General features: G+C 33.8%; 2 protein-coding genes across 2 annotated transcripts; both read left to right on the top strand.

Annotated features, from left to right (window-relative positions):
- Positions 1 to 4118: 4118 nt before the first annotated feature.
- LOC133519898 (stomatin-2-like) lies at positions 4119 to 6634 on the top strand. The gene is made up of 3 exons (XM_061854087.1): positions 4119 to 4689; positions 5387 to 5552; positions 6536 to 6634. The coding sequence occupies exons 1-3, from the start codon at positions 4541 to 4543 to the stop codon at positions 6632 to 6634; spliced, it is 414 nt and encodes a 137-aa protein (XP_061710071.1). The 5' UTR covers positions 4119 to 4540.
- Positions 6635 to 7382: 748 nt separating this feature from the next.
- LOC133519896 (stomatin-like) lies at positions 7383 to 12746 on the top strand. Its single transcript, XM_061854085.1, has 5 exons — positions 7383 to 7465; positions 8734 to 8831; positions 10967 to 11128; positions 11344 to 11509; positions 12476 to 12746. The coding sequence occupies exons 1-5, from the start codon at positions 7439 to 7441 to the stop codon at positions 12578 to 12580; spliced, it is 558 nt and encodes a 185-aa protein (XP_061710069.1). The 5' UTR covers positions 7383 to 7438; the 3' UTR covers positions 12581 to 12746.
- The last annotated feature ends 850 nt before the right edge of the window (positions 12747 to 13596 follow it).

Genomic DNA, 13596 nt, shown 5'->3' with positions numbered 1-13596 from the left:
GACTTGTGGGTACTTCTCAACTCTTTTAAGTAAACTTATAGCCAATTTTATTATTATTTCATGCAAGGTGTGAAATTATTTATTTATTTTAAATACAGTCAAATACTTTACTCTTTGGTCGAATACCCTATTGCGCGTATTTTGCCAGTCAACCAGCAAATCTGAAATGTGTCAAGGTGGGTGCAGTGACAAACCTCCTTTTACCTCCTTTTCTACTATATAATTAGGCGTAGGACGTTGTCTTTTTAATATCATTGTATGAAATCCAAAATCAACAATAATCTTTCTTTCACCGGTCTCCCTAATAGGGTTGTTTCCATCTACAAATCTTAGAGCAGAATTGTATCCCAATAAATTCTTTTGGATTATAAGAACATGTTAAACTACTTTTAGGGGACCTGTAATGACCATATTTTTGTAAAAATTGAATTTAAAATATCTTTTGGCACACGTCACGTGACCAAACTCGAAACGTCTTTGAAGATTCTGATGACGTCACAACTCTCGGATTGACACTGTTGACAGTTAGGCGATAAACAACAAATGACAAATGTCAGTTGACAGCTCACATCTTCTACGTGTGTATGTAGTTATGTGTCAAACCGTAAACTGTGACGTCTCACAATTTTCAAGAGCCTTTTTGGCGCGAAAGCATCCGTCAAAATCTATTTTGTTAATTTAACATATTTAAAGCCGTTTTTAGTATAAAAGTTGAATTTTAGGGCAACTTTTAGTTAATATAGAACTTAATACAAGCGTTTCAAAAAATTGGAAACAACCCTATTGAAGTCGGTTATTTTTTTCTTAAAAATTATTCCTATATAATTATTATACTACTCTTTGGTCCTGTAGGTTTCTGTTGTAATCAACTGCATAAAAACTCAAACTAAACAAAACTATTACTTACCTTTATCATATTAAAAATAAATCCTCTATACTTTAGTCTTTGGTTTGTTGTCAAAACTGAGCTGTCAAAAGTCTGCCCCTGCAATTAAACTCAAGTTTTTCGTTTATAATTTATACAAACTTTAAGCATGGCCAAGTCTTTACCTCGTATGAAGTCTACTGGATTGCCACCTGTCCAAACATTATTAACAGGTATTTTCATACTTTAACTGACTCTAAATATACAGGATGGGCACATAAGAGTGAGACACTTTGTTTATAAATTTTAATTATATTAAGTGCAAAATATATTAAATATTTTTTCATAAATATATTATTCAGGGTTGGCAATGGTATACGGAAGATAATTTCTGCCAAATGGATACCTCTAGCAGCAACTAGTAGTCAACTAGGAACCCTTATAGTTTCGCCATATCCGTCTGTCTGTCTGTCTGTCTGTCCGAGGCTTTGCTCCGTGGTCGTTAGTGCTAGAAAGCTGAAATTTGGCATGGATATATAATATAAATCAATAAAACCGACAAAGTCGTACAATAAAATCTAAAAATTTTTTTTTTTTGGGGTACCTCCCCTACACGTAAAGAGGGGGTGAAATTTTTTTTTCGCTTCAACCTTAGAGTGTGGGGTATTGATGGAAAGCAAAACTAATAGGGGTTTTCCAGAAACATTTTTTGATAAAGTAAATATATTCGGAGATAATCGCTCCGAAAGAAACAAAAAATGTGCCCCCCCCCCCCCCACCCCTCTAACTTTTGAACCATAGGTCCAAAAAATATGACAAAAATCGTGGAAGTATAGCTTAAGAAAGACATTAAATGAAAACTATAGCGGACATAATCAGTTTAGCTGTTTTTGAGTTATCGCAAAAAGTTTTCCCTTCATAGTAAAAAGACTTACTTTATTAGGTACTGATAATGCAAATTTGCCTATTTGTTTAACTCGGGTGAAAGGTACCGTTTCATCCCTTGGTTACTTTAAGCTCCAGTTTAGCTTATTGTGACGGAAGAGTAACTACGGAACCCTACACTGAGCGTGGCCCGACATGCTCTTGGCCGGTTTTTCTCAAATGTTTGTGTTGTTTTAAACACGTTGCTCGATTAATTTCCAGAAACAGTGACAGTGATTGGCACCCAAATTCCCAAAATTTGCAGCTCCTGACTTATATCTGTGGAGCTACCTAAAATAACGTGTGCTATGCTAACAAACTGATGAAATTTAAACAGTTAAAACCGACCATCCGACACAAATTTACTAATATAACGCCGAAAATGTTCGAAAATATGCTGAAAATTGCGATGATAAGGGCTCACATTTGCCTACTGTTATTGGTGAACATACTCGTATGTCAGACATTATGTTCCGCGTGTATTTGCCAACCCTGAATAATATATTTTTAAAACAATACTTAAAAATATTTGAACTTAATTTAGTTAAAATTTAAAAAAAAACTGTGTATTCAAGTTTCAACTAACTGTAAAGAGCTTTTTTTTACTAATCTAATATTAAGCACAGAACAATAAATATACTAAAACACGCCCAACTTGTCAGTATAAATATAAATATCTTCTATATTCACATTTTCTATGGGAAGTCTTCGCGCCAATTTTTTTTATTTTCGCCTTTCTCTACTGACAATGTTGCTGTGCCAGAGTACCTATATTAAATAATCGTTCCGGTCTCCGCTACATTTCATGGCAGTAATGAAATTTTGGAACAACTATTAGCGGTTATAATTATTCAGTGAGAATCCACACAACCCACATCCAACTAGCTGAAAAGAGTACCTAAATATGAGTATTAGCTTAAAATTAATATTATAACATAATTTCAGATATCCAAAAAGAGATCTTAAAGGAAAGAATAATACGAATACTGGCTATAATACTAATTATTTTGTGCCCAGTAGCACTATTATGTTGCTTCAAAGTAAGTTATAATATAATGCTATCGAACTTTGTAGGGTAGTGGCCTCTAAAGATGAACGATATTCAGAAGATGATCATTTAGCTTTCAAATCGGAATAATTAAATTTCGAAGTTCTTTACATGCCTAGGAGTACCTACTGATGTGCCGAAGGAAACTTTCCAAAATTGCTAAATTTCCACATTGGAAAGTTCCGGAAACTTCTTATTATTTTGTATGGGGATTGAAAGTATCCGAAACATAAAATGGAAATTTCTTATATTTCTGTGATATTTTCAAGATATTTCTGAGAACTTTTCCTTTTTTTTTGGAAACTTTCCGCAACTTGCACGTCTGTACTTAGGAGTATATTTTTTAATAAAACTGGATTTCATCCCCGAGGCTTATATTTCAGTTCGAAGACAAGAAATCCACCTATGCATACTGTCGTGTGCAGTCGCTGCGTACATATTTCGCTCCACCTTTTGTACAGAAATCTAAAATCAAAAAAAATCCTGGTTCAAATCCTGGTAAGAGCATATATTTGTGTGATGAACACGGATATTTGTTTCTGAGTCATGGGTGTTTTCTATGTATTTAAGTATTTATTGTCTAGGTACCTACAACACAAGCCTTATTGAGCTTACTGTGGGACTCAGTCAATTTGTGTAATGATGTCCTATAATAATATTTATTTTATTTATTTTATTTATCTTATTGAACTAATTCGAAACATTGTTAAAAAGTAACTATATCATTTTTATGGATTCTATGCCGTCAACTAGGTCCTATTGGGTCCTATAAGTCGTTCTTAAGTGTATAATCAACAAATTGGTATATTTTTATATAAACCTGAAAGACAAATTTTCGATAGCTGCGCCATCTGCTTAAAATTTTCCACGCTTATCCTCATTTATACACAGGTGGTAAAGGAATATAGACGAGCAGTTATCCTCCGGTTTGGGAGAGTGCGCGATGACTCTCCTGCCGGTCCCGGTATCATCTGGGTGGTGCCGTGCACAGACTCCGTCATTCAGATAGACCTCAGAACGCAGTCTATCAACTTGCCACCGCAACTGGTAATCAACAATAAATAAATTGATCTAATCTAATCTAATGAGTTAATGACATTAGTTGTTTCAAACATGTACCGATAGGTTCTTAGCATTTTTACGTACCTACATAATATAGTACATGTTAAATGGCTATTTTCCAAGGCGGAAAATTTTCACGTCAAATACAAATATGATATTCTTGTAGTTTTCACTGCCATGTCAGTGCAATTTTTTTATCATCAGGTTTATTCTGTCACCGTTATCAAGATATATTTAAGCCCGTTAATGGATACTTAATCCAGCCGATTATGACCCAAAATATATTTATTATTTATATTTTCAGATATTAACGAAGGATTATGTGACGGCTAACGTGGGTGCAATAGTAAACTACCGTGTTTATAAGCCCCTCCATTGTTTATTGAACATTCGATCACATATGTAATTTATTTTTGTTATCATCGCGGCCATTCTTAGATAATGTTTTCTAAATACTACGAGTAATAAAATGTAATTAAATTAAGACTCGTGTTATCTGACTGTAGAGCAGACACAATATTCTGAGAAAGGCTAAAAACATCTACGATACCACTTACTTAATTATTTTTTGTAAAGAGTCTACGTATCACGGAATCACAAAGTAATAAAATGATCATACTTTTTTTAGGGATGCGACAGAGATGTTGACCATCTCTGTCTTAAGGAATATAATAAGTAAACATTCACTAACGGACGTACTTGCGCTTCGAGAGTCAATTAGTCTGCAGGTGAAGACTGAAGTGGCAAGAGCAGCAGCTGAGTGGGGCGTCAAAATAGAACAAGTTGAAATGTATATATGTATGTACATTGTAACAGGCATCAACAAATAGATAGTGACGACCAAAGAGGGCAAATATATCGTGATATATCCTTATTTTTATGGTAACAAAGGTATGTGACGATAAATTTAGCCATTTAGGCAGTCACTATCTACAGGATGTCGTGTTCAGTACGGATCGAACAAATGCGAATTATCGCTAAACGTCTATCGCCGGCCTTCGTTTGATCTGTACTGAACGCGGCTTCCTGTAGGTCTATTTTTAATTTTTTCAACGAATATTACTTTTTCACCTCAGCAGCTCGAACAACGGTGCTTCGGTGCTCAAAAACAGTGAGCAAAATCGCATTTTGCTTTTCGAACTATTACGTAAAATATAAATATACCTACTAATTCAATAAAGAATTTTGATAACGTCTACGACGTCTTCATATTTTCGATTAGATTTTGGCATTTATCATTTATCATAATTATAAATAAATGACTTACATAACGTTCCTCTATGGACTTAACAATAAGAATCGAAGTTTCGACTACAATTTTACACAATAACAGTTTTGAATGATTCACGGTTAGTTTCACTAGACTTAAATCGACTGGGATATGGACCGTGATTACCTTTTGTATTGTTTTTGAGCTCGAAAACAGTACAAAAGTTGATCACGGTCCATATCCCGATTGATTTAAGTCTAATTTTACGCAATTTCAGAAAAGACATTGGATTACCTGTGGAACTACAAAAAGCTATGGCAGCTGAAGCTGAAGGAAGGCGAATTGCGAAAGCAAACATTATTGCTTCTGAGGGGGAAGTAAAAACCGCTGAATACTTAAAAGAGGCGTCAAATATGATGCTGCAAAACCCTCAAATCATGCTGGTAAAACCGTTACCTACATAACTAGAAACTGTTTCATAGCTAATTTTAGTATTATCGTTTGAATCTAACGTATTATTTTGAGTTGAGCTAATATCAGCAGGTGAACTTTATTAGCCTTGGAGTGATAAAGTGAAAAGAAATTATCCCGTACGAGCTCAACTATAAGAGCTTTTGAATAAAATACCCCAAATAAATAAAAAATGGTCCATTATAATTAGGTTCTATAGCAAAGGCCAAAGGTATGGCCTATGTTCTAGTAGATGGCGCCACTTTTTACACATATCAGTGAAAGATCTTCAATCAAAAGGTCAAAGGATCAAAGTCTAAAAGCGTTCTAAAAGTTTTAATCTTGGGTCGAAAGTGACAATCCACCTTTATTTTAAATTATCTTTGGTATGAAGTACGTTTTATTTCGTAAGAACAAAAATGGACTTATATGTATCTTAACTCTTAAGATTTTGGGTCATTATTATTAATCGTACAGAACAAAGAGCCATTATACACCTATAAATTATAATAAAATTTGAACTTGTAAATCACCTTATACATCATAACATAAGTACCTACTATGACAAAACGCAACTTTCACTGATACTCAGAATTGCTAGCACAAGTTAACTGTGTCTTTAATCGTAAACTGAGTAGATATATAATAATAGGGAGTATTACTGCAATGTTCTGCCGTCAGAGTGCAGCACTAGCACCTTTCCTAAACCATACGAGTAACCTATACATAATGTGCCTTAATCTGTTTTTTGACAATTTTTCACAGATAATAGAAATTTCGATTCTCTTGTTTCGCGGTAGACCCTCAGATTGTAATGGGTTGTGGTAGTGGCGCCCCCTACGCAGAGTTTCACGTAACCTATTACCAGACGAAAAGCGAAAAAAATTATACTTGTGTGATGAGCGGTGTGAAACCCGAGTTAGCTTTTTCATTTAAGTTAGATAAACATCCCGTTGTTTATTTTTTTCTTTTCCAGCTAAGATATCTGCAAACACTTAATGCAGTCGCAGCGCAGCAATCGACTTCTATACTTTTTCCGTTCCCTTTTCAAATCCCCGACGTGATTTTCAATTAGAAACTTTTTTGAATGAAATCGTAATGTATATATTGTCTTCTTTATTTAATGTCATCCTCATAAGTCAATGTGTCACATCCGTCATAGGATTAAAATACGTCTCAGTTTTTTGTAGAAATCGTACTGTAACTTACTGAACAGCATTGAATGGTTAATTATATGAAAATGCAATCCTCGGCTGTTAGTTCGGAGAGTGGGATTTATCAAGATTTTACGCGTGCAAGACCACAACTGGAACACAAAGGTTATTTTCACCGAGATAACCTGGGTGCTTAGCAAACGTGCCAATTGTTAACGCTCCGTAGCGTAGCGTAGTCATCTCTCTCTATCACTCTTCCGTATTAGTGCGATAGTAGCATTTCTTTCGGAGCGTAAACGATCGGCACGTTGGTACGCACCCTGTTGTATTTACCGTAAATTATGTTTTAAAGTCTAACACAATTATTTAATTCGTTTCCAGAAAGTGATCCAATGATAGAGAAGTTTTTAGTATTTTTATCCGTTATATTAGTTATCTTATTATTTCCATTTTCTCTGGCATGCATTTTTATAGTAAGTTTACATCGTTTTGTTTGTTTTTTTGTCGCTGAACTTGGTTTTGCTATTTCCTTTTCCATTATATTAGAACAATCAGAAACTTAAATGTATAATAACTGTATTTGTTTTGCATTGTAGAGTGTCCGCCAATTTGAGCGCATCGTAATATTAAGAAATGGCAAAATTCTGGACAACCGATGTTATGGCCCAGGACTGATTTGCTACTTGCCTTGTATTGATAATATTAAATACATTGACCTTCGGATTATGTGCCACGCTCTGCCACCGGAAGAGGTAAGGGCAAGAGTCTCCAATTCTCGCATTAACGGTTTGAGTTGTGCGACTGCATAAAAGAACCTCCCAACTAACTGATTTTGGTGTGCTGACTTGCGTTAAGTGTTAGAGAAACTCGACACTATAGTGGTTGTCTTCGCATATAAATGCGTAAATTTAGATGGTGACTAGTATGTAATAATAAAAATAAAACTTTTTAATAAGCACATTATCTAAGCGAGTATTTTCAATTACGTTCTAGTGCTCTAGAAGTATATATAGGTACAACTCGTGTGCTCATAAGTTTTAAGACGAAAGAAAGTAAAGTAACAATATCTTGAAATGCGTCATATTATATTACTTTTAATCAACAACCATATTGTAATAAAAATTAATAAAGTTAATTATAAATACCTTTTTGATACAAGAGTGTTTTTTATATAAATAGGTTTTCGTTTTCATTTGTTTGACTGATAATTGGCATGCAACTTTTTGTACTGAATTATTTTGTTTCTTTTATAGTGGCTCATTTAGGAGCGGTAAGATTGAGTTGAAATACACATCAGGTTTAAACGGCCTCTTTCACCTGTTCAAACAAAGTTAATTTTGTCTTCAGAAAACAACCAAGAAGATTTAGATCAGAGATCGATGGAGACACTTCTCACAATTAATATATCTAATAATAGACGACAAAAATGTTTTGTCGCTTCTAGTTTGAATTTTGTTTAGGACTATACATGACAAACTTGTTTTTTTCAGGCTAATTGTACCTGTGTCCGATAAAGATTTTTAAACTTCCTGCAAATAGTCTGTTCGATACTTTTTTAACACTGAATTGGGCACCTTTTAAAAAAAATTAGGGATAATACTTACTTCGTACCAGAATATTCTCCCTACCACAATACAGGCAAAGTGATTAAATGAAGACCATTCAGCATATTATTCGAAATATTTCTCAATATTTTGGTATATACTTTCATATTTCATTTATTACATTACAGTTTTCCTCTACCTCCGATATTTCCCGTCAATAAACATAGGTAGCATTTTCGGAATCGAGCCGGCATCCCCTAAATGCCTATGTATTAAACGACTATAATGAAAAACACAGCCATTTTAAATAAACACATTGTGTTTTAATTACTCTTATACTGTAGTTATTAAATAAGAATATCAATGTAATAGTAACATGTCAGTAATTGAATTATTTAAGTTTGCATTCGTCTTAAAGCTTGTGATCTCACTTGGTAATATAATTATTGAAACTAATTGTTACTTTTCTGATACAGTGTTTGACCAAGGACTCTTTAACTCTAACTGTGCAAGCGGTGGTTTACTACAGAGTAATAGACCCATTATGGTCGATAATTAACGTGGCTGATTTCAAGTAAGTGAACTACACTCAAAAGCAATGAAAATAAGTTTATGCAAATTGAAATTGTAATTAAATGTGACCCGTTTTTATTGCTCTTTAGTGTATGAGTAGGTAACTAAAAGGTCACAATCGCTTGCGCTATGACAACGAAACGCTTTGTGTCTCTCTATTCCATATTAGTGTGACAGTGACAGTGGCGTTTCGTACGGATGCATGTTGGCTACGCACCCAATATAAAAAATAAGGGTGCAAATTAGTGCATCTTAATGCTGACTCGATAAGTGAAATGTTACTATCCATAAAAATACATGCGACTTACGGGAGTATTTTAAATTCTAATTTTAATTAATAAAATAGAAAATCGAACCATATCTAATCCAGATTGAATTCTTATCCTATAGGTAATAGAATCCCGTTATTAGAATACGCCTGTTAGCTGCGGTCAGCATTAATAGTAGCGTATGAAGCGCCAAAAGTATCTGCCACCCTTGATTGCTTTTGCTAATAATTCTAATAAGGACAGTTTAATTGATCTATGTATATATACAGACATCTATTTTTGTTAAACTATCAGAGAATGATGGATACTTTTGACGTATAGTCTGATAGAGCTAGACCAAGCTAAGTTGGCAGCGATTTTGGTAGCCGAAACTGTGCAAGGATGACGTTTACATAACACATTCAGAGTCTGGGCTGTCAAAATCGCTGCCAACTTAGCTTGATCCAACTCTACGCCACTTTTGATTCTGAATGTACTACCACACAATGTTATATCCTATAGAGTCACAATAAATTTCTTATTTGCACCTGGACTTTTCTTTCCATATTTTCCGTTTATAAGTTATACTCGTAACATAAATAACTAACAATACATACACGGTGTTTCACGAGGAACCCGAAATATTGTAGCAAGCAAAATGCGATTTTGCTCACTGTTTTTAAGGAGCAAGTTACCCTTGTTCGAGCTGCTGACGTGAAATAGTTATTTGTACAACAAGAGAGCAAAGTTTGATATTTCTTCGAGTGTTTGTTTTGAGTCCCGTGCAAGCGAAAGATTCTATAATAGATTCACGAGCGTAGCGAGTGAATCAAATTTAGAATCTTGAGCGTAGTAAGGGACTCAAAAGCGCACGAGATGTAAATAACTTTGATCTCGTGTAGTACACAAAAATTTTCACGTCAAAAAATACAACCTGAAAAAATGTAACCCAGACGGACGGATCACTATTTCACTCATGTTTTCTGAAGGTATTCTAACAATTAACTATAATTACCGCAATAAAACAAAACGAAAGAAATTTCAATAAAATAATACGAAAATAATGAATTAACGAACATCAATTGACAGTTCAATCGACAACTTTTTTTTGTAAAAATAAAAATTTGCAAGATCTGGTCCGAATTGCGAATACTACTATTTGTCAACTATAGTAGAGATCGTTAAAAGTAGTTAAGTAGAATTATTTACTGCGTAACAATTGCGTAAATTTTGTATAAGCTCATTGTTTTGATTGTATAATAAAATACGTAAAATATGGTGTTTTTATTAAATTTTAAACTTTTATTTCATTAATTAATTATTACGAATGAAGACTCGTAGGGTATTTTGGAACGATGCGGTCTGACTTATTTCGGGGGTCTATTATAAACCGTCAATATACCGTTGAATTACGTATGCACTTTTTTGTCTCTTTCTTTTTGCTAATGACGTGAAAGGGATAAAGACAATAGAATCCAAATATTTCGAACTTGTATTAGGCCCCGCACGTTGAAATGACATTCGAATCTAAAGGTCACTTGAATGTTATTTTGTCTCACTCGGTGAGCATTGCTACTTAGGGCTAAACGCCTTTTTTATGGCGATGTTGTTACTATGGGATGTAGTCTAAATATACTCATTGATATTTGTAAAAAAGTGACGATTAACACTTTTAAAAAACTAGGTTTTTCGAAAAAAAAAAGTTCAAATTCATTTTTTGGTGAAATTGACCTTAAGTAATATAACATTTTTTTCTTCTTTTGGCCTCAGAAATACGTGGTATTATTAAGGATATTAATCCTTCGGATTCCTCGTGATACACTGGATATTCTTTAAATAAAATAAATCCAAAATATTGCCTAAAGACAATGACATAATTTCTTTATAGCATGTCAACTAAGTATTTGGCAGCAACAGCTCTTCGAAATACTATTGGGAGACATAGATTGTCAGAGCTTCTCGTGAATAGAGCTGAAATATGTACTGAAGTTCTAGAGGCTATGAAACCATTAACAAGTAAATGGGGTGTTTATGTCATAAGAATTGAAATGTAAGCATGAATATTATTATTTGTACGTTTTTTTTACCCTTATTAGGCAGTGTCTAACCTGAGCGAATAAATCGCGACGCGTCGCGGGTGAATTCAATCCTTTGATACCTATGATGTTTCGATTCTCCAGGATAAGATAGATAAGTTTAGATAAAATTATGAATCTATTGTAAATATTTCACTTGTACCTATTTAACATTACTTTCATTTAACAGGAACAATATAGCAATACCGCTCCAATTAAAGCAGGCTATGGCGACGGAAGCCGTGTCATTAAGACTATCCAATGCGAATATCATGGTGGCTCAGGCCGAAATAGAGTCAACCAAAAGTCTAGAAAAGGCTACGTCTATGTTGATGGACAATCCCCTTGGCATGCAGGTGATTTTTTTTTCAGTTTGTTATGAGCTTCAGGTCCTATTAATTTCAATGAGATTGCGGTGTGGGGACGAGAGCTCTCCGGGAGGGACGGGAGGCCTCCAGGTAATTATCCTGGTAGAATCGATGTGTAGGGAGCTAAAGACAAGTAATGACTACGAAATTCGTAGATGAATTCATTTTAGTATAAATAGGCTTAACCTTTTGAACGCTTTCTCTCTCGCATCAAAATGTGGCATACATGCCAACATCTCAACTAGTGCGAAACGAATTTAAATATTTTAAATCTTATCTGTCAAGAGTAAAATTGCTTTGACAGCGTCTGTCATGACCCTTTTAGTGGTCGTTGTCGAGGTAGGCACAGTCAGTGGCTCTTGGTGTTCAAAGGGTTAAATAGGTTAGTCATTAAATATACTATAGAGACTGAATACAAACAAACATTAGGACTTATATGCTATACTTACACCACAACAGCGGTTTTTATGTAACTCCCAGAAAGTTAACTACTTACTCTGTTAATAAATACTTACGAGTATCTCTTTTATCACTAAGTCGATAAAACCACGCACGGTGAGAAATAAATTCTAGGCGCTTTTCCTCTCGACTCGAGAACCCAAAGATGCGCAACGAACCTTATAATAATAATAATAAATCAATTTATTTACGACCAACTTGGATCAATTTGTGTTAGTGATAGTTTTTTCTTAAGGCTTATGTTAGTATATGCATAATTATTCACTGCCTTGCTAACTATATACAATAACCCACCTAATAAAAATTTAAAACTTGTTTCTCAAAAAAGAAAACCAGGGAAAACGATAAATAGTGAAAGAAAAAGGTTAACTTATTACAGGAATAGATATTGAAAAAGAGCTTTAATAAACCTAAGGCCAGAATTTTACTTTGAACGTTAGTTAAATTTTTCACAAGATTGCATAGGTATTATAATAAGAATATTATTATTTTCAGTTGAGATACTTACAATCTCTCCAATCGATCGCTGGAGACAAAACTCATTCAATAGTGTTTCCGTATTCAAAAGATATGTTGCGCAGTCTGTTTGGTAATAAATAGCAAAGATCATGTAGCAAGTGTTATTGCTTACTATGTTTTGATTAATATACGATGTATAAGTAGGTAGTAGGACGTGCTTACCTAGTTATATAGATTTGTTTTGTAAGTTACTTGTATTGTACGGCTGTTTAGTTACTTATGTATTAATTATATTTTATTACCTTCATTGTTTTTTTTTATTGATGTTATCTTCATGACAAAATGTAAATTTCGCCATAATATAATGGTCATAAGTGGTTGGTGTAAAGTGTTAACAAGAGATACCAAAGATATGGCGGATGCTGCGATATTAGTAAAAAAAATAAAACCGGCCAAGAGCATGTCGGGCCATGCTCAGTATAGGGTTCCGTAGTTACTCTTCCGTCACAATAAGCTAAACTAGAGCTTAAAGTATAGTAGATTGTTAACCAAGGAATGAAACGGTACCTTTCACCCGAGTCAAACAAATAGGCAAATATGCATAATCAGTACCTAATTAAAGTAACAGACTTACTTGCAATCGGAGACTTTGCATGTCTAAAGATAAATATCCCATAGCGAATAACATTTAGATTGCTATATAGATGAATAAAACACATATTTTAGCAAACTGCAGTAATTTTAAAATTATTTGGTTAAAGCATGAAAAAGTAAAGTATAACAGTAAGTCCTAGACATAATGCATCGTATCTACATGAATGCAATAAGCTAATATGAATATAAAATTAGCGGGATTGCCTCTTACTTTTTAATTTTTTCTCTTTCGTTCTAAAACTGACAATAGTCAACGGCTTTACTAATACAGCCAATGAAACTGTTCTAGACAAATTAAATATTAAATAAAAATATAATGAGTAAATTTTTATTTTAAATTTTAGCTTATTTATATGAATAATGCCAAATATCTTTAACAACCCATTTAATGTCGTAATAACGTCGCAAGAGCCGAGAATCATGCCTTTTACCATCAAAATCGGGTGAAAAATAATTGGCGGCATATGAAACTTTTATTCAATGAAAAACCAGCAAAAACGCCC

Source organism: Cydia pomonella, chromosome 7 (genome assembly GCF_033807575.1).
Source record: "Cydia pomonella isolate Wapato2018A chromosome 7, ilCydPomo1, whole genome shotgun sequence".
NCBI lineage: Eukaryota > Metazoa > Arthropoda > Insecta > Lepidoptera > Tortricidae > Cydia > Cydia pomonella.
Note: the sequence above shows the minus strand (reverse complement) of the source record. Positions and strands in the feature narration are given on the sequence as shown.